The following is a 22,113-nucleotide window of genomic DNA, read 5'->3' on the forward strand; positions in this document are numbered from 1 at the left end:
CAAGCACGCACACATACACAAAATAAAAAATAAACTAGAACAAAACTACTGCCTACTCATAATAGTCCTACTGGACATATTTTTCTGATGAATGAATTACCGCAAGTTTCTTATTTTCCTTCAAGAAATTGGAGAAATTAAGGAAACTGTATTTGAAGTAATTTACAGTGCCTTCAATCTGTCAACCTTCAATTATTGTTTTCTCTGATCATCATTTCATTTGTTAAAATAAATTTAAAAATTGTTTGAATGACAAATATATATAATAAGCAGACATCGGATTCTAGGGCAAATGCCTATTTTGTTTCTTTAGGAGAAAAGTAAAAATAATTATTAATATTTGTGTTTCATGGAAATTGAAAGGTATTCAAAGAGTTTTATAGTGCCCTAAAATGCCCTAAAACGGTTATTAGAGCCTAATTTGTTAATATTCGCCTAAAAATGCCTAACTCACTGTAAAGTTTCGCATTTTACTCTTACTTTTTATAATTTATACATGCATTCACTGCGAAATTTAAGGCATTTAAAAAGTGGAAAGTTTGCTTCACACCGGCCATGAAACCATTGATAAAGGAAACAAAATGTTTTGAATCTCACGACACTCACAATAGATTTCACCGAATTTAACATGTTTGGAGGCATAAATGCCGACAAAGAACCAACCTTAGTTTTGAAGCAGGCAACAATCACAACATGTGCTGCTACCGATTCAGAGATATACTATACTATAAAAATGACCGTTTTCGGTCTGAAACCGATTAGCTGTACTGCCCTTCAGAGTGTCATAAAATCACAATTTTTGGAGAAAGAGTGTTTTTGAAATATTTATGAAAAGTTGTAAAACTGCGAATTAGTAGCGTAAACCGTTACAAAATATTTAAAAGAATGGCCCTCCTAGTGTTAACACTACCAGGAAATGCAACAATAAGTGGAACTTTGTATTTTTGTCCAATTGAATCTCAATAACGGTTCATTTGAATGCTCGTTAACAGTTGCTCTTTCCCTCACCTTATTTGTGTTGAGAAGTTTTGAGCGGTAGGACTTTTTCCTGTGAAGTTTAACGCGATAATGCCGAAAAATATAAGTGCATAATCTACATTGATCCGGCAATGGCTAACAGAATATTCAGAATTCACTTATGATGGAAAAATAATATTCTGCAAGATTTGTAGCAAACAGGTATGTAACAATAGTTGAAATATATAAATTCTATTAATTTTAATGAGTAGGCCTATAATATTTATACATTGACTAAGCTATCCTGAGGTATAATTCTTTTTAAGACCACTACACTTTAACCTTTTAAATTCCGATAGTTAAAGTATTTGCAGGTCATTAAAACTTTGATTGTTCGAACCCACTAACTTTGTGATAGAAATACGGCAATACAACAATTAGGATTAGGTGTAAATGTTCCAGTAAGTATTGATGTTTCTATTGTACCTAATTTAAAATTTGCGCCTCTCACATCAGTTTCGGTTGAAAGAAGTTTTTCTGCTTTCAAAATGATTCTCAGTGACAAAAGGCAAAGGTTAACTGTGGAGAATTTAGAAAAAATTCTGGTGGTGTACTGTGCAGATAATTATAATAAAGTCTGAGCATGGAACTGAATTTCAATAACTTAAAATGAGTAATATTGATATCAATAATCATTATTTCGTTAGTTTCAATATATTAAATTTGTGCAGCTCTGTTTATAAATATAATATAGTATTCTTTTTTAATGTTTAAACATACTTTTTTGTGCGTATTTTAGTGTATAACTAAAAATTTCAGTGAAAGAAATAAGTATGATACCTTGATGTGCCTAAAATGCCTATTTTCATTAAGATAGAGCCTAATTTTACAAATTTTGAGCTTATTTTAGGCGCCTAAAACTGTAATTTTTAGTGCCTAAAAATCCGATGTCTAATAATAAGTATTTACCTTGAAATTCTTTTTCTTAGGGCCCACAAGATGATAGAGGAAGTAATTGAGCATCGCAGCAATGCGATCCACCATAGTTGGATGAGAAAATATCGATGTTATTTTTGATGTCAGAAACTCGAGTGTGTGAATAGTTTCGCGACCCAATATGTTATCGAACCTGGAAACAAATTAACATGTGGTTACATCAAATTATATGTCTAAACAGTCAATGCTGTTAATCCTAATTAAATATATGATATGCTGTGATATGCAGTGCCCTATGGGAAAGAGTATTCTATCTTTTGAATTCTTGGCCTTTGCCTAATTCAATTTCATTTCTCATCTGGAGATATCTCCGTAATAGATAAAAACTGGAAATTTATGAACCTTTCTCAACCTCAACATTTAGTAGTTCATTATTAGATAACACAATAATTGAGGGGTTTGCTGGAAGAAAGGCGGATAGACCTCTATGCCCTTCTTCGAGAAAACGGTTTAAAATGTAGTGAATAATTCGCTAATTATAGTGGCGAAATTTTGTTTTGATTGTACTGTACATACCTGCAGGACAGGGCTGCGTGCGTGCGTGTGTACGTGATTTAGTCAGTCAGTCTACAAGTAGAGCTAGTGCTGCACATTACCGCATATTGTACTGTGTGTGTTTTCTCTTGGTAGAGACTAAGCAAATACAGGGTGATTCAAAAGTCGCGCGACATAGGACATCTCCGTTATTAGTGTTAAGTACAAAAAATAGTTTCAAATAAATGTTTTAGATATTGATACGTGTAGTTCTTGTGCAAAATTTAAAGAAAATCGTAAGAGCCATTTTTGGTTAGGGAAAACGCATCCAAAAGTGAGGTGTCACATCTCTGGAGCGTATGAAACTTAAATTAGAAATGTAGTTTGAGTCACGCGCCATAATTAATAAATTGTGTTTTTTGTGTAGACAGGTGAGTAAGTTGAGAGTCACAATGGCAAACTGAAACATTTTAGCACTTGAACTTTCACGACCTGTGTAATTGTTCCACATGCACACTAATGGAGTAAGTGTTCAAATTGGTGGTCTTTGGTGACAGCACATCCATACACGGTTGAGGCTCCGCACATCAAGTAACACTGCAGGTGTTATTTGTGCACATTCTCTCCTGATATTTTCCTGCAGTTCATCCAGTTTTCGGGGCCTGTTGCTGTAAACTACAGACCTGAGATTACCCCAGAGAAGAAAGTCAAGTGGCGTTAAATCTGGCGGCCATTCCACTGGATTCCTGCAACCGATCCAACACCCAGGGATAACTTCATTCAGCAATTCGCAGACTGTCAATCTGAAATGCGGTGTGTTCCATCCTGCTGAAAGAAAAATCCACGTCTTCTTTGTAGGGGCAAATCATCCAAGTAGGGCAGCAGTGTAGCCTCGAGATGCTATCTGTACAGTGGAGCAGTGAGCTTGATGTTCAGAAATACGGGACCGATGACCACATCCCCGTGTATGCCACACCACACATTTAATCTTGGGTCAAACTGATTATGAGCCTCTACAGCTATGTGGGGGTCTCGGTTGCCCAGTACACAGCGTTATGTCGATTCACTGTTCCGTTCAAATGGAAACAGGCCTCATCGCTCCAACAAATATCAGCTTCAAGGTTTGGCTGGTGCGTTCGTCTTTCAAGAAACCACTCACAGAACTGCACCCGCATATGTGTCACCCCCATGCAGTTCCTGCACAAAGTGCCTACGATAGGTATGGAAATGATTGACGGATAGTATCCTGGACACGGACGCTTGGCTGGTGACACATTCTTGCGCCACTTCCTTGATTGACCGTGATGGACTAACAGCTTAGCTAGTACACTAGCTGCGTTTGCATCTCCTGTTGCTGAACAAGGCCACCCTGAACGTTTTTTTGTCATGGATACTGCCTGCTGTCTTGAACTGTTCCATTAAACGACCAATGCTTCTGTGATGTGGGGTAAGTTGATCTGGATACAGTCTGTGGTATTCTTCTGCTGCTTCCCGTAGACTCAGGCCTCCCGCATGGATGAGAACCATTTCCACCCTCTCAGGAATTGTGTACGTCGTCTGTTACTACCCGGTTCACTAGTGAAACTAGCACTTACTCACTTGTCTACACAAAAAACACAATTTATTAATTACGGCGCGCGACCCAAACCACATTTCTAATTTAAGTTTCATATGCTCCAGAGATGTGACACCTCACTTTTGGATGCGTTTTCCCTAACCAAACTGGTACTTTACTTGAAACGCGAACACGTTTGTTGTAATTTTCTCAAAAATGGCTCTTACGATTTTCTTTAAATTTTGCACATGAACTACACGTACCTATATCTAAAACTTTTATTTGAAACTATTTTTTGTACTTATACTAATAACGGAGATGTCCTATGTCGCGCAACATTTGAATCACCCTGTATATATAGTTCAATTCAGTCAGTCCAGTTGTTTCCTTTGACTGCTTTTTATGTTCATTATTGTCCTTGCTTTAAGAGTAAACAAACTTATGAAACTCATACATTCAGACGGAAATATTTTATGTTCTATAAAGAGATTTGTTACAATATTCAGATTTTTGGGCTTATTGTTATCAGGTTTATACAAAGAATTAATTTTATTTATTTATGTTCACACAAAATGGAGACTTTCTTTTTCTGTTATATTCAGAGATTTTGCTTTGCATACTTAATGTCTACTCAGTATATCTGAAATAATGTAAATTACTTTAGAAGTAGATAATAAATGTCATAAAATGTATCTTTGTTTCAGTTCTGTGTGAAATTTAAATCTGAAATCTACATTAAATCCCCTAAGCAAATCATTATATGGATAAAGGGCGTATAGACCGAAGTTTTGTATGGTACAAATATAAGGACATTTAATAATATAAATTGCCTAAATGCTACAAAACATTTATACTCGCTAAGATTTTTAATTTAATGTATAATTTTGTTCACTATCTGTATAACATTTTATTCAGGTCCGTTTTAAAATCTTAGATTGCCTGTATCTCAATTCACCATATTGACGTATATGCCCTTTTTCCGGCAAACCCCTCAATTTATCTTCCTAACAGAAAACATCACACCTGGCAATCATTCCGATGTGCTGCAAGTAGCTTTCATTCTGTTCTCGTTCGTGAATTGGAAGCTGCTGCCACTCTCCAGCTTCCCTTGCAGTCTGCATCTGTCGCAGTTTTGCCATGTTGGAAAGGGCTTCATCCAAGAGGAATACAGCATCGTTCATCAGCAGATTCACAAATCTCAGGAACAGGGGAGGAGTGACTGCTTCCATGTTGGCCTCGGCTTCTGCTGCTAAATCTCTACAAATTGATTTAACAATTAAATTATTTAACTGATTTATGGAAAGAACTTTACGTGAATTTACAGAAATGAGTAAACACAAATAGGGACAAAGAAAGCTCACGTCAGTTTAGAACAGTGGTTCCCAAAGTTTCTACAGGTGTGATCCACTTTCGGGCAAGAGTTCTGTTTGCCACCCCCTATTACCATACTATAGTGCGGATCACGTAAGAGCAGTTCCTAAAAGGCTAATTTGGCCGTCTCTTCAGTATTGCCAACTAATATCAGATATCACCAAAGAGGGTAAAATCACAATGACATGTACAATAATAATAATAATAATATACTAGTAACAATAACGATGTCTTGCTTATTTACATCTCATCTTTATGTTGGGAGATATTTTCTAAATGGTTCAATAATTTGTGAAAGAGTAGGCCTATATTTTCCACCTGGACCTCTCGCACATTATGTTGGAAATTAATAGATTAATATGATCTAATATTAAAATGAATTTTGTCTGACAACATGAAATTCACTGCTGTGACTAAACAGTTTAAGATTTACGAAACCTAACTTAAAAATGTATTTTGTTTGATCACGTGAAATGATTAGTATTGTCGGGCCATCGGATCTGTGCCCCTTTAGCGCTGTCGTCGTTCTTGGAAAAGTTAACGCCTGTACTCACTCCATTCCACCCGCTTTCCTCCCACCACTTTAAACAGCGGGCCACGAACCTTGTCGAATAGGGATGTTGCCAAACTTCCGTCAAACGGTGTCATAAATAACTGGTCCTCCATGCTACAACATTATTTCTTTCAATCAAAATACATCTTGTATTTCTACATTTTTTGAACCTAAATCCCATGTCTCGAATCACTTTCCATAGTTTTTCTCTCCAATCTTGGAAATTATTACTTCTCTTGCAAGCTTCAGTAATTTCTTCAATGTTGAAACTTCTTTCTGAACGGTATAAAATTCTTGAATCTTTCTTCTTAAAATACATCGGTTTATATCATCTACAATAATAAAAAGTTCCCTTGGTCTGTTCTTCTCTGGTGATTCTAGCTTTTTCATCTCCTGCACAGACTCCCTCTCTCCTGATTTTTCTTTATTAGGAGTTCTGACCTGTCTATATAAATTACATAAAATGTTGTATTATTAGTATTAGTTAAGTAATTTTAATACATAATCAATTGAAATAAAATAAGCCTCACCTATGATATCAGTTGCTCTTTTCGTTGCCTGATTTATAGGAAACAGATATTGACCTGTTTTTTTCTCCTCATCGCAAAATGCTATTACGTACTTGCTTAATAATATTTCTTTCGCCACTCCGTGCTACAGTATTCATGTTTAGTTGACAACACTGGACTGCAAGTGCAAATATTGTAAACTGTCCCGCAAGAAGGCCAAAATTGTGAGTAGTGGGGGACAGAAAGGGAGAGAGATAGAAAAGAGAGAGATAGGAATGCAGGGAGAGAAATGAATTACCGAGGCTGAGAAGGAATTAGAGTTCAGTTCGCATATCTTACGGGGGCACAGATCTGATGGTCCAACTATACAAACTCCGAAAACCTAATGCCACATTAAAATGTATGTTTAAGAATACTTACTTACTCCTAATAACTTTACTATTTTAGTTTGCTGTCTCCTTGTGCATTTTCTATCAATCACCCAAGTGCATGTATCACACCACAAGTTATATTTATTTACATGTATCTGACTATAATCTTGAATTGTAACCACAACACAACACATAAAATAACTATTATGTATTAATATAATTCTGATATTAATTATTATTAGTATGTTTGAATTTCAATAGCTTCCAGTAGTCGACTCGGAAATCTAGAACAATTTGAATTTTCATAATTTCCACTACCTACAACAGCTGTTCCTGCTACCAACATAACAGTTAGGAAGTCACTACCAGTTATAGTATTTCTCAGTATCGAAATTCGAAACGAAGTTGGCAAAATGAAATTCAACCTTCAAACTAGAAAATCACCATAATCCACTAGCATATGTGGTAATGGGGGCAAAAATGGTTAGGTTTCACCCTTAGGGTATGAAGTAAGCTGACCCGGACTATAGTTCTTGATCCCATTCAAAAAATATGTTGTTGTTTGCTAATGCTGAATTTCTGACAGTGAAATTATTAATTCTCTTGCTCTCCAGTATTTTTCACTCAAGGACGTCAAGTTGATAGTGTAGAAGATGATTTTGATCCATTTCCTCTTGAAGACCACATAAGGGGCAGAGTGGTGAAGGAGATATTCCAATCCTGTGGAGATGCTTGGCCAAGCAGTCGTGGCCTGTAAACAGTCTAAAAATTGCAACTGTAGTCTTCCTTGGGTATCCACGGACGTTTTGGGTTGAGACAGATTCCCACCTTTTATTTTTGGAAATTTGGAGATGATGTTGGTTGTTTTCTAATGCCAGACGTTTGACAATAAAGTCATTTGACCTCTTACACTCCAATATTTTTCAAAGATAGTGTCATGGTCAGCCACTGAAGCACAGATTTTGAGGTGTTCTGAATCCATTTCTTGATTTGATTAAATGGCAAGTTGTAGCCGATTTAAGTGAACACCATATTTTAACATTTTGGTGGCTACTTCATTCACACACAACCCCCAGAATGTCTGGAGCAGGATAATTGTGTAGCAGGTATTTGAATAGTACCACAGCCATTTTTGGCAAGATAATCAGCAGTGTCATTGCCAGTCAATCCGCAATGTGTTGGTATCCATTGAAAAATTAATATTTTCTTTAGGTTGTTGAGGTGAAATAGACATTTTCAGCACTCAAAAAATATAAATTGCTGTTAAATTGCAAACAACTACAATTTTAATTAATTATATCGGGTTACTATTTATCAAACTATAATTTTATTCAAAACTAGTGGATACCACTGAAAGAACGATTTTAAACAACAGCTTTTTGAGTAATTTCTGGAAAAGACTGAAAACAATCACTAGAGTTACTAATGAATATGGAATCCGATTTTAGGCAGTTGCATTCAATTAGCAGAAATTATAAAGAAAAAAAAAGAGAAGGGAAAAAAAAATTCACTGACATCCTACCTGTTGACAGAAACTAGACCTTTTTTTCGCAGAGCACAATACAATTTTGTATCAAAAGAATATCTCAAGCTTGCAAAGGAAGCTCTTAAATTTTAGGTAACATTTGCAATCTCGTATTTATGCGAAATCAGTTTCTCGTCAATGATTGCCATCAAAACAAAAGAAAAAAATCTCCTTGAACTTGAAAATGATATCATTGTGTGTGTAATGAATACTTAGTTCAGATTTCAAAGTTTCTTTCTGAGAAACAGGCACATTTATCATATTAATAATTATTTTTCACTTTATAATTACTTAAACATTTTAGAGTTTTGTGTTAACGTTGTTTATGTTTATATTTCTGAATACAAAATAAATGTACAGTTCTAGGAAGTTTTTTTTTTTTTTTTTTGTAAATCACCTCACGACCCGTCAGCTCTTCATATGATCCCCAAGGGAGTCGCGACTTCCACTTTGGGAACCACTGATTTAGAAAACAAGTATGAAGTGGTGTGACAGTGTCACATGTCGTATACATTATACTATAAGACTTCATTCTTTAACAGTAACCAGGTAGTGATTAGGGGTCAAAAATCAGATTTTTTATTTTGTTTTTAAAAAAGTACAAAACTTGCTCTTTAAAACAATATAAATATTGTGGGGGTAAGCAGATAAGCCCTTTAAATAGCCTCTTTAAATTTGGCGGTGCATGTAATTCATACATTCTTCTCCTTTTTTTTTTTTTTTTTTTTACATAAGTTGACATTTTTCATACTTGAGTGCATTTTTCTCTGAAACTACTGAATAAATTGACACGAAATTTTTACAGTGTTTTCTGCAGCCTGTGTTCTACTTTACATAACACGAGAAAAAAAAAAAATATATATATATATATATATATGCATTGAAAAAATTGCAAAAAAATGTTAAACAAAATTCAATATTTTTTCTGTTTCACTAAATTTTGCTTTAGAATTTACAATATGCATTATTAGATAACTTAAAAAAAATACAAGGTAAAATATCTCAGAACAGAGATCCATAGTTATATTATTTAACATTTTCAATTTATGCAGTTATTCAGTGCCTAAGGAAACAGAACATTTTTATTAAGTGAGTATGAAAAAGGAAATTTGAAGGATTTTTAACCGTTCTGCAACTGCTTATAGTTTCTGGGAAAAACTAATAAAAAATCTCATAACTAGAGACCGTAAGTTTAGGCATTATGAATAATTAAAATAGGCAGGCAAAAAAGGCATCATAAATAGCTAAAATAGGCAGGCAAAAAGGCATTATAAATAGCTACAATACACAATAAAAGGCAATTGCAAAAACCTTGCACTAGACCCACAACCTTGCACTTTCCACAAAGGGATTTCGGCAGCAAAAAAAGCTTTACATAAGTCGAATGCAAATTGAGATTTTCGACTCGATGTTGCAATTACTGCTGGAAGCAAAGAAATCTTCTTCCTAGTAGCCTTGGAAAGTGCATTTTTGTGTTTGGTTGTACTGATATGTTGCGATATGAAATATTTAGCTAGCTACAACAATGTCACAATGAAAACTGAATGAAAAATAATGTTAGACCTGCACTCATTATTGCCTTGTCAAATAAACACAATCGATAATTAAAACGCTTACTGTTATACATTTTTGCACGACAGCACTCATTGTTGCGAAGAGAATATGAACTGACTGAAAGACAATAATATACATTCGGTGAAGTTACTTTCATTGTAGCGGTAATAGAAATAAATTAAAATATACCTGTACGCAGTTTTTAATAATAAATTAATAAATAATAGATAAATAATAAAATAAAGGCAAAAAAAGCATTTATTTTGTAAATTAGGCATTTATATTGAAAAGGCAGAAAAGTACAACATAAAATGTGACGTTTCAATCACAAAGGTATAATTCGTACAGATTTACTTTCAAAATGAAGATAGAGTTAACACATTTAAAAAGGCATTCTGCCAAAGTTCCGGTCTCTGCTCATAACTGTAGAATCCATAGAGTATTAAGCCAGCATATCAACCCATGACTGTACTGTCTGGAAACTTCACAGTAGAAGAGAAGTTTCTAAATACAATAGTATCTAAAAGTTCACTTACTGAAAACATTGTGTGAATTCCTGTATTTGCCACAAATAATCCATTACAATGTACATTGGTCGGCGATAGTTGAACTTCTGTTCAAATGCTACACTTTGTCCTGTCATCTCAATTCCCACAAACACATCCAATAGACTCTTAACAATCTGGAAAGAAGAAACATCACATTGCTTTCACGTGACAAAAGTAATTTGACAACACATATCAAACCAACTCTTCTCCCATCATGTGGCTGTAGGATGATTGCATTGTATGCGATATATAGGATAAAGTTGCCTAGTTCTGTGATACTCCTAATTCCGTGATAAGTTTTTGCACTGAATGTCACGGAGTTGGATATCTTGCTGTGAAGTTCACCGATGTCTCAAAAGTAGGCGAAAAATGCACTCTTTCGAGAAAGATGTCTGGTGCTATGGTCAAATGGCAAAGCTTTGACTGACATTCAATTTTTAAAAAGTATCACGGGATTAGGGATATCACGGAAATAGGCAACTTTACCCTACCGCTAATAAACCTAGGAAAAATGTATCAAACATTTGGAAAGAGCATTAAAAAATATCACACAACACGATTATTTAGCAGCACTTCTCCACAAATCAGTATTAAATATTCACCACACTGCGTCATCTGCAAAAACAATGACCCATAACAAAGAATTACCCCCTTCGATGTTCAGCCAACCTTCCAAAGCTCCATTAGGATGAAAGACAAATGAAATAACATTTAAATGTTAGTGTCAATTGGAGGTGGGTGATGATGATGCTGTTACTGATGATTACTTTCAATATTTGCGCCCTTCACACAACACGCCATTTATGTGGCACAAATTCATTGTGCACAACTCCATCTTTCATTGTTCTTGATCAGCTATTGAGTGTCTGCTATGATGTATCCACGAGTTGTATGAGAAAGACCAATTATATGAACCTTAAGGATCAATTTCGATTGTCTGTGGGGAAAATTAACGCTGGTGGGAACTATAAAGAATATAAAATTTTCTCAATTCTCAATTCAGACTTTCCATTTTTGGTATACACATGTATCATATCAATGTAAGAGAACTGCCGAAATTTCATTTCCATCATGCCCTTATTTTCTGAGTTATTCAATTTTTAAGAAAATGTAAATGCAGATTTGAAAATTCTACTCCTCATGCAAATTTCATTAAATCTGTCTAAGAATTTTTATATGGCACCATTTCTATATTAAGAAGAGAAATATGCATCGATTTTTTTTTAAGGTAATATCGCATTAAGGAGAAAAAAAAAAATTGTAACATAACTGCTACATTTCTTTAAATGGCTGCAAAACGGTATTTGTCGAATATAGGGGGGAGAGCCATTAATCCTTCGCACTGAAGGCTTTAAGCAACCAACCTGGACAAATATCCAATGTCCTATCCCTACCTTCCCGTGGTGCAACTGTTAGTAAGCATAATTTTACGAGCTGAACTAAAGGGAGGGGCTACTCATCAATTAGCACTGGTCAGCTTGATGAGTTAATGTCCGAATTTGGAATAATTTTCCTCTATTCAATACCTAATTCCCTCTTTATCCTTTCCTATCCAGTCCTCCGACTGAACTCTTACTTTCTTCGATCCTGACGGTATTAGAGCATTTGAGGCCTGGGGGTTCATTTCACTTTCCTTCCTACCCTTTCTACTTTTCTGTTCCTAGTGCTGACCTGCTATGGCACTAAAATCGTCCTCCAGTGGCTCACCTCATCTCACTACATCTCCCCAAAATATTGTAAAAAAATTGCAGAAAATTGTAAAAATTGTAGAAAATTACTAAATTGGTAAAACTGTAAAAATTGTAAAATACAATAGAACCCCGATTATCCGTCACCCTATTAACCGATTGGCGGATTATTCGACTGTCTATATCTCGCGCTTTTTTTTTTCTTCAGAAATAAATAACTTATATAAAGTACTGTTTCGTATATCATATTAGTAGCACAGTCTAGTACATACAGTCACGAAGCTCAATAAGTAGGGAATATGCATCCATAGATAGTTGCTAACCACTAGGATCGCTACTATCGCTACTACCGCCTCATTACAGACAATACAAAATAGTACCGATACAGTCTATTGTTCTTAGTACCCTCACAACTCAAGCTTCGTGCCTGTATATACTAGACTATGTTAGTAGGTTCTACATATTATGATTTTACTGCAGTGTTTTATTACAAGCCTTTATCGTTACACAGCATTGTTTAACTGTTCGAATTGCCGTTCTATAATATAATTTGTATATAAAATGTCTTCTATGGCTGTTAACAGAAAACAAGTATCGAAAAAAAATGGAGATAATTGAACGGTTTGAGAAAGAGAAACTGTGGCTCATCTCGCATCGGAATACGAGACTGGAGTTACAACTGCGCGATTTAAAAGAATAAAGTGTAAAAAAGTATGTAAATCTACAACATGAGACCTCCTTTATTCCTGTCTTTCCAGAAACAGTCATTACAAAGGGCTTTCTTGTCCTTTAAAAACCCGTCGTTTATAACCAGATTTAAATTAGTGAAATTCTGATCCAATACATAGCGAGTTAAATACAAGACAATGGAGGAAATTACAAAATCTTTCATGGTACGGATTATCCGATTTTTTTTGATTAACCGTTCAGTCCATCCCCTTCATTACCACGGATAATAGAGGTTCTACTGTATTGTAAAAATTGTAATTGTAATATTGTAAAATTCTGACTTGTTCCACATCTTAAAGCTTCATTGCTCATGTAAGATCTATGGAATATAATAAATGAATGGATGAGGGAAAGCTAGTGATCAACAAGATCTCCCAACTAGGTCTATACCTGTCGACCAACAGCAGGTGTGGTCCTCCAGACATTCTGGGGGTTGTGTGTGGATGACGTAGCCACCAAAGCATTAAAATATGGTGTTCACTTAAATCAGCTACAACTTGCCATTTAACCACGACAATATCTTTGAAAAATATTGGAGTGCAAGAGGTCAAATGACTTTATTGTCAAACGCCTGGCATTAGAAAACAACAACAACATTTCTTGAAATTTTTCTGTTAAAATCTAGAGACTTAGAATCAACGTCTTTGTTATACGTCATGTTCATTGTGCTTTCTCGGCCACACATAACCTATGAAATATATTAAATTCTTTGTAATTACCGAAAACATATTAGATTTAACACGTGTCATTGAAAATAAAACAAACACAATAGTTTTGATCAGACTTCTTCCATTCATCAAACATGTGTGCAGCATCCAAGAGCAATGAGATGTTGAAGTTCCAAAAGACAAATTATCTAAACTTTTCAATACACTTTTAGATGGTGCAACTCAGACCTTTTATTGTGTACATGATACTGCTTTTGAAATTGCATGCAAACTTAAAACTTGCTCAAGATGCAACTTACTCCAGACAAATTTTTCTGATTTTTCATACACCATAACAATCTTCCCTTTAAGTATATAAATCTTCATATGTACCTGTTTCCGGTGTGGATGAACTTTAAAAAGTCTTTCTCTACTAAAGCTCCCAAGAGGATTTGGGTTCAGAGCAGGTTGTTCCTCATTGTGATGTGGAAGAAGTGATTCCAAGCATTCAGCCATCCTAGCTCTTAAGTGTGGATTGCGCATCCTCTGTGAAGATCCCATAAAAACCAACACCTGTGTGAGCAACGGCTCAAGTAAAGTAAAACCTTGTTCTTCCAAGGTTCTTGGACTGAAACGACGGACGAAACTGAGGAAACTGGCTGTATTTTCTATCAGAAACTCAGGTACACAACTGTAACAATAAAAAATTTAAAATAATTATTTATGAACTGTTTCACATACTATTTTAGGAGAAAATTGCAGTTCGTAATTCTCTTCAACTGCCTATTTATTATTTACTTCGTCTTAAGACTCCAAAAACAAGTTATGTTGTGACTGGTTCCACAGAAGCTACACAATTACGACTTGTAAATACTCACGAGTTATAATCTAACTGAGAGCCAAATTTTCCCCCTGCATATAATTAGTCTGAGCCCTTTCCCAATATATGTTATGACCAGAGACCGGAAGCTTAGGCATTATGAATCATTAAAATAGGAAAGCAAAAAAGCCTTATAAATAGCTAAAATAGGCCGGCAAAAAGGCATTATAAATCGATGAAATACGCAATAAAAGGCAATTACAAAAACCTTGCACTAGACCCATAACCTTGCACTTTCCACAAAGGGATTTCGGCAGCAAGAAAAGCTTTACGTAAGTCGAAGGCAACTTGAGATTTTCGACTCGATGTTGCAATCACTGTTGGAAGCAAAGAAGTCTTCTTCCTAGTAGCCTTGGAAAGTGCATTTTTGTGTTTGGTTGTACTGATATGTTGCGATATAAAATATTTAGCTAGCTACAACGTCGCAATGAAAACTGAAAGAAAAATAACCGTTAAAAGTAACCCGCACTCACTGTTGCCTTGTCAAATTAAACACAAGCGATAATTAAAACGCTGTTATACATTTTTGCACGGCAGCACTTATTGTTGCAAAGACAATAATATACATTCGGTGAAGTCACGTTCATTGTAGCGGTTATAGAAATAAATTAAAATATACCTTCAGCCAATTTTTAACAATAAATTAATAAATAACAGATAAATAATCAAATAAAGGCAAAAAAAAAGCATTTATTTTGTAAACTAGGCACTTATATTAAAAGAGGCAGAAAAGGACAACATAAAACTGTGACGTTTCAATCACAAAGGTATAATTCGTACAGATTTACTTTCAAAATGAAGATAGCCTAGATTTAACACATTTAAAAAGGCATTCTGCCAAAGTTCTGGTCTCTGGTTATGACTAAAGCCCGGATTTCTAAACAAAATGCATATTCTTTTCCACAGTTTTAAAGGTAAGCAGAAACGTTATACTTTGTAAGACACACCTAGATGAGCAGTTTTAACTACGTCTGTTAGTGTTTATAAATGCTTATTTCGCAGGAAAACATTTTTGCTTACTTATTTTACGATTTTTAATTAAAACAGTATATTTCATTCAAAACTATAATTTTAAAAATGCATATTTCACTCCTACCCATCATTTATCACTGATTCCCTTTTTTTATTGGCTAATAAAAAATTAACTTCAGTCGAATGCGTAAGAAAGCAATGCTAGGGTATGACCCAGGATGTTGTGAAATAATACTGCGTAGTTATAATTACGAGAGAACCTTGGGATTCCCCACCAAGCTTTTGCGACTAGGCAGTATAAAGACGTGGATCTTCTTGTTTTCAGCGTGAAGAAATTGTTTATAAAGTCATTGATTAGAATTAAAAATTTTTTGTGAACTCCTTCCAAATTTGTCTTTACCTCCTCAGCCAGTCTTAACCTACATGGTTACAGCTGTGTGTTTCATACTATGCGGAACATTTCAGTGAAGTGAAAAATGTTTTGAATTCCCTAAATGCAGAAGATGCAGACAACATTACCACAGCCCACGAATGTTTTGCTAAAAAGAGCATCCAAGAAAAGATTCAGTACATCCATAACCGTTTCTCCAAAATACCCGAAATTTTAAAGCAGTTGGAAGCTCGAAATAATTCCTTGGAACATTCACTTTCTCTGATAGGCGAAATTTAGGTAACATTATCTTCAGAAACACATGGGGTTGCGAAAATTGCTTTCGACAAACAAAGTCAGGTATTACAGAAAAATTCTGGTTACAAAACACTGTGTCAAACTTCTAAAAAGCTTTCTGGTGAAGAAACAGATATTGAAGAGGAATTCACCGAAGAACTGTGGTGCTTTTCACATGCGCCTGTGATGTCATGCGATGTTGAAAGAACATTTTTGGGGCGTGCTTCCGAACAGGGGCAGCGGCATTTCCCCTAAGGTTAGAGCTCAGTTTAGGTGTGTGTGTATTAATCGAAAAAAATGTCATATAAACATGCGTCCTATTCTCAATATTTTCTAGCCACTAATTTTCGATTAATACACACACACACCTAAACTGAGCTCTAACCTTAAGGGGAAATGCCGCTGCCCTGTTCGGAAGCGCGCCCCATTTTTTAATTAAACTGGAACCATTTCGCCATTGTTTTAAATTTCAAACAAAGCCTCAACAATTTGTTACTAAATATTACTATTTTTCATGTGTATCACTCCTGGACAAATTGACTCGCAGTTACACTAAATGTCGACAAAATCTGTCCAATAATTTAGAAGGAATCACTTTACACAGACGGATAGCATCGCCAAGATCACTTTTTTGGTAGGTATTGGTAATGTTGAAAAAGCTATTTCTGCAAAAATCTTCAAATCGACTTTCTGCAGCATCATAATATTTTCTCTGACTTTTACATAATGAAAAAATACAAATGAGTAGCTTAATATCAAAGACGGACATTTGTCGTCTCCATAGTTTTAATCTAGAGGCAATTTTTTAATTCATAGTGTTCTTTGTAATATTTAACACAATTTATTTTATAAATGTAGTGTTAGAATTTGCATATGGTTTCACTATAACGGGAAAGAGCATGAAAAATTGTATAAAAATCCACAGCTATCTAAATTTCGATTGAGGTCAGATGTCCGTCTTTGATATTAAGCTACTGAATTATGAATTAAAAAGATTTAGTTTTAGCAGTATTTGCTGCTGCTGTCCATTTAGTTAATTATTTTCGGTGAATTTCAATATTACTGATATGAAGATTATGAAAATCTTTGAACCATACTTGAATTTGATTTAGATATTATTTAGCAAGCCAGTGAACTTTATACCTGAGAAGAATATTTAATATAGGGTCTTCCAATAAGAGTGCTCTACTTTTAACATATAACAGCTGCCATGTTTATGAAGCTATAGCAGGCATATTTTTTCCATGATTACAGTTGTTGACAAATAATCATGGAACATTACACCATTCCACAATGCGTAGAAATCATTAAAATTTATTATTAAAATAAAGTCATCCGTTCGCCACGCATTCCATGCATTACGTGAAGTGTATGATGTAAGATAGCGGGCTATGATATGGGATTATTTTTGGCCTCAATTGGGAGGTATGGATCTCAGAAACAAGAGCCACGTGTCATACTGATCACAAAACAGTCGACTTATGAGGAAGAAGTTCAGAAGCTTCATCATTTCGCGTGGTGGTGATGTTAACTGGCACCTGAGATCATGTGATTTAATGCCGCTGGATTACTTCTTATGGGGTTATGTGAAATAACGGATTTAAGCCAAAAAGCCAGAAACAGTTAATAACCTAAGAAACAATATTACGTGCGTTATTCGTGAAACTGAGTCTGATTTATGTTTGTCTGTTATTGAAAATTGAAAAACCTGTATATACGCAACCTATGAAGATGTAGCAGCCATTTAACTGATGTTCTCTTCCATACGTAACAGCATTAAATGTGCTTCAAAATAATAGTAATTCAATAAATAAACCTCTTTCATTTATACAATTTATTTCATTTTAAAAATATGACACTCTTATTGGAAGACTATGAATTTAACTTAATGAATAAATTATAGAAATATTTACTTACTTACTGGCTTTTAAGGAACCCGTAGATTCATTGCCGCCCTCACATAAGCCCGCCATTGGTCCCTATCCTGAGCAAGATTAATCCATTCTCTATCATCATATCCCACCTCCCTCAAATCCATTTTAATATTATTTTCCCATCCACGTCTCGGCCTCCCTAAAGGTCTTTTTCCCTCCGGCCTCCCAACTAACACTCGATATGCATTTCTGGATTCGCCCATACGTGCTACATGCCCTGCCCATCTCAAACATCTGGATTTAATGTTCCTAATTATGTCAGGTGAAGAATACAATGCGTGTGCAGTTCTGTGTTGTGTAACTTTCTCCCTTAGCTCCAAATATTTTCCTAAGCACCTTATTCTCAAACAACCTATGTTCCTCTCTCAAAGTGAGAGTCCAAGTTTCACAACCATAAAGAACAACCGGTAATATAACTGTTTTATAATAGAAATATTTATAAAGTTAAAATAAATTATTTCAGAAATTGTGATTCTGTAATTGTTCTCTCACCTCAATGTTGCTGGTACCTCTTCTGGTAATGGAAACTCAACTTTTCTAAACTTCGTAGGTGCATAGGACTTCCTTGGTGTCTCATCTGAAGTAACATCCAGAGTGACTTGTATCAACCATACAGCTGTTGCCACAAGCAGCTGTGCCATAGAGTTCAGTGACTGTGGTTCCAACAATGCAGCACGAAGTGACAAATATCTGTAGTGATCAAATATATTTTTCGTTTAACAATATATCCTTACAGAAGATTCCTCACATTATGAAGGAAACTTCATTTAGTTAATCCTTAATTTTAAGCAATCAGTTATCACAATTTTACGCTTATTTTTTACATATATACGAGGACTGGAACGTTAATAGCGGCAACCTTGCTGTAGAGATGTCATGCAATGGAACAGATATTGTCACTTATACCACACGTGTTACATTATGTAGGAACCTTATTTCAGAACACATGAGCCTCCCCCTTTTCATTTAATGTGCTTGCACAGTGACGAGAAGAATACAATCTTCTGTTGGATGGCAGACTAATGTAGTGTTATCACTCAGTAACGGATTTATAATTCCATATTTATTTTGTTTGCTATGTCAGAGACGTATGTTATTGAGATATATCTAGATTTCATGTACACAGGATCCCCCTATTAAAAGTCTATAGAAACTAAAACGCCTAAATGAACGACAAACTCTTAATAAAAACTATGTTTGTGCCTAAAAAACTCCATTTTAGTATTTTGCGTATATTTAGCCTAAAATAAAAATACCTGTACTATAAATGAAAAAATGCCCAAAAAAACTACAAAAATCTCATTTAAAACTTTAAAAAAAATTCTCACAAACACTGGTCTGGCAAGTTCGTTCCATATTAGTCTTAAAGGGGAGGGAAATTCGGTTGCAATATCCTGGCGTGAAAAAGATTATTTCAACGATGTAGAATTTATGAAGGGGTCTTCATGTGTTTGCTATTCAAGGACATGCAAAATTTTGTTTTACTTACTAGAAAAGAAGTAAATGTAGAAAAAAGTATCTCCCCACACAACCCACTCTAACCTTGTCACAGTCCTCACCTCCAGTCACTTATCAATCCCCTCATCTAATCCACTTTAATCTTGTCACAGTCCTCACTTTCAAAAACTTCGTCATCTCATCTAACCCACTTTAACCTCGTCACATTCCTCAACCTTCTGTCATTTCTCTATTCTCTCATCTAACATCTAACCCATTTTAACGTTATCACAGTTCTCAGCATCCTATTATAAGCCTACTTAGCGATCAGCGCAAGTGTTCAAGTCCTGCAGAATACCAAAAATGTTATCTCATTAATTTAACTTACCTTGTCATCTCCATTTCCATACGTTCGCCAATGGCCTGGACAACATCAGAATTTGCCCCAGCCTGGTTTTGAGCATCAAAGAAGGCACGCTGAATGCGAGCTAAGTCTTGGTTTAATCTCATCAGGTGTTCAAACGTTACTCTGAAACCTAGATCTAATGCCTTATGTGCCAAGTAAAAGCATTCACTCACAAAACCGTACATTTCTGACGTGGGTCTACTAGTGTTTTCTGGAGATGGTATGAGACAGGTCTCAGAGGCCAACTCTTTCATATGAACACCCCTGGACTGTCTTTCAGAATCATTACTGACTTTTACAGCACAATAAGTTGGATCAATGCGCAGTAACCTACTGTCTGATGTTTCAGAACAAAATGGTTGGCATAAACGCAGTAAAACAGCACTGAGGTTGAGCATAAATCCATCAGAAACACATACTGAAGCTCCTAAGTTCAGACCATGAGAATTCCATAGTTTTCCTCGCGCTGCATTTGCATGCAAACAATCACTCAACCAACATAATGTTTGGTGTCGAACATCATTTGAACACTTTAACAAAGCATGAAACATTCTATGTAAATTATCTGTAACTGCTTCGGTTGCTGTCCAAATGTTTCCTTCTGTTACACTAGCTGCTTGTAGCAATGGTTTTTCAAAAAATTCATACTGTCCATCATGAGTTTTTGGCAAGCAAGACAGAGATAAAATTGAACCTAAAAGAGTGTCTGCATACGACAAGCCCGCATGAGGATCCTTAGGCATACTATGAGTAATTACCACTGCACCTAATTGACTTTTACTACAAAAAATGTGCAACAAATTAAAATACGAACGGTTAAAAGTGAAAAGATTACTTCGAGCCATATCTCTGTGGATTGTGTCCAGTGTTGAACAGAATGCGTTTCGAATTGCATCTACCGCAGAATTTTCACCGTTGTCCACTACAAATTCTTGAACTATACCATCGAAGAACGAATCCAAGTCTGTCTTTGATATACTGTCATCACTTACTAGAGTCAAGATCTGTGAATGAAATAACTGCGATTCAAATAATTCAGGTTGTTTTAGAGCTGTGGCTGCATTTCTGAAGACTAAACTTAGCATTTGTGATATAACTTCGTTACGACATTTACTACTATTTTGTGTCTTCATGTTCCGAAGTCTTCTATGACATTCAAACAGATAAGTAATGACATCCTTCTGGGTTGTATGTGTATCAGTTTTCAATAGTTCTTTTTGACGTATACTTCTGCGAATGGTGTGTTCCTCTGGTTCTTCCAACAACAAACGTTCAAAGAGCGCCTGTTCTAATGTTTCCAAGTCAATCCAATCTTGAGGAGCTACTGCAGAAGCTAGCTCCTCAAGGAAAACAAGTTCTTTTATTATGCCATTTTTACTATTATATGAATTATTTAATGTTATACTGAAAACATCTTCAACTAACTGGCTAACTTCTAGACATTCCTTGGCTTCGGTTGAAATTCTTGATTCTTCAATATGTCCAGTAGAAATGTCACTTTCATATAACCCACCAAGATTCAAGGCAATGGGTGTACTGCTATGTTGTTGTTGTTGTTGTTGTGTAAACGTTTTGGCTTCATTTACAGAGCCAAATAGAGCTGAAAATGGATTACTTCTCAAGTTTTCAGACATTCTTGCAAACATGAAATGCTGTCATCATATATTAAAATGCTAGTCACTTCACTGAAGAAGACACCAAATTGATAATTAAATTATCAACACACTAGAATATTCGAAAGAAAATATATAAACACATATAAGTTTATAAAAATCATTATGTTATCAATTTATAACATGTTAGTATCTACAGACGTAATAATACTGCACAACTAAAAAGTACTCCTTCCTCTTGCCATCGCTTATGCGTAATGCCAAGATAACGCGTAATGCAAACTTCCTCTGTCATCAGAACAATCAGGAACAATCACTTGACACATTTTCATACCGGATATGACAATATTTAATCGATATATAGTCGCTTGAATTGAACCATCGAGCTAGAAATTGAACATTCAGAGCTCGGAAAGTATAGGAATGACCAGCTCTGCTTCTGACCAACGAGTTAGAAAGAGAGACATATAGAGTGGCCATTGCGCCGCCATATTTGAAGAAAATTGAACGACCGTCCGCCATTAATTTAAGCGTCCAAAACAAAGTGGGCGTGGCGATAACTTAAATTGCAATCGCCAGCTGTCAAAATTTCGTTTACATAAATCAGTTAAGCTGAAGTGGAAAACCTAATATTTCGTTAAATATGTGCTAGTAATTTAATCTAAAATAAAGACCTTATGTACGCTAAATTCAAAACACTTGAGCTATTCCTAGAAGGAATAACCTA

At 35.2% G+C, this 22,113-nt stretch overlaps 1 protein-coding gene across 1 annotated transcript in view; it reads right to left on the reverse strand.

Annotated features, from left to right (window-relative positions):
* Ube4A (Ubiquitination factor E4A) overlaps positions 1 to 21,811 on the reverse strand; it is a 33,977-nt gene extending 12,166 nt beyond the window's left edge. Inside the window, exons 1-6 of the mRNA XM_069828093.1 lie at positions 19,756 to 21,811; positions 18,423 to 18,620; positions 13,871 to 14,168; positions 10,402 to 10,547; positions 5,006 to 5,239; positions 1,927 to 2,086 (exon numbers count right to left, since the gene is read on the reverse strand). Coding sequence (XP_069684194.1) covers positions 1,927 to 2,086; positions 5,006 to 5,239; positions 10,402 to 10,547; positions 13,871 to 14,168; positions 18,423 to 18,620; positions 19,756 to 21,419 — 2,700 coding nt within the window. The 5' untranslated portion in view covers positions 21,420 to 21,811. The remainder of the gene's footprint in view (positions 1 to 1,926; positions 2,087 to 5,005; positions 5,240 to 10,401; positions 10,548 to 13,870; positions 14,169 to 18,422; positions 18,621 to 19,755) is intronic.
* Positions 21,812 to 22,113: the final 302 nt, after the last annotated feature.

This window comes from Periplaneta americana, chromosome 6 (genome assembly GCF_040183065.1).
Source record: "Periplaneta americana isolate PAMFEO1 chromosome 6, P.americana_PAMFEO1_priV1, whole genome shotgun sequence".
NCBI classification, from domain to species: Eukaryota; Metazoa; Arthropoda; class Insecta; order Blattodea; family Blattidae; genus Periplaneta; species Periplaneta americana.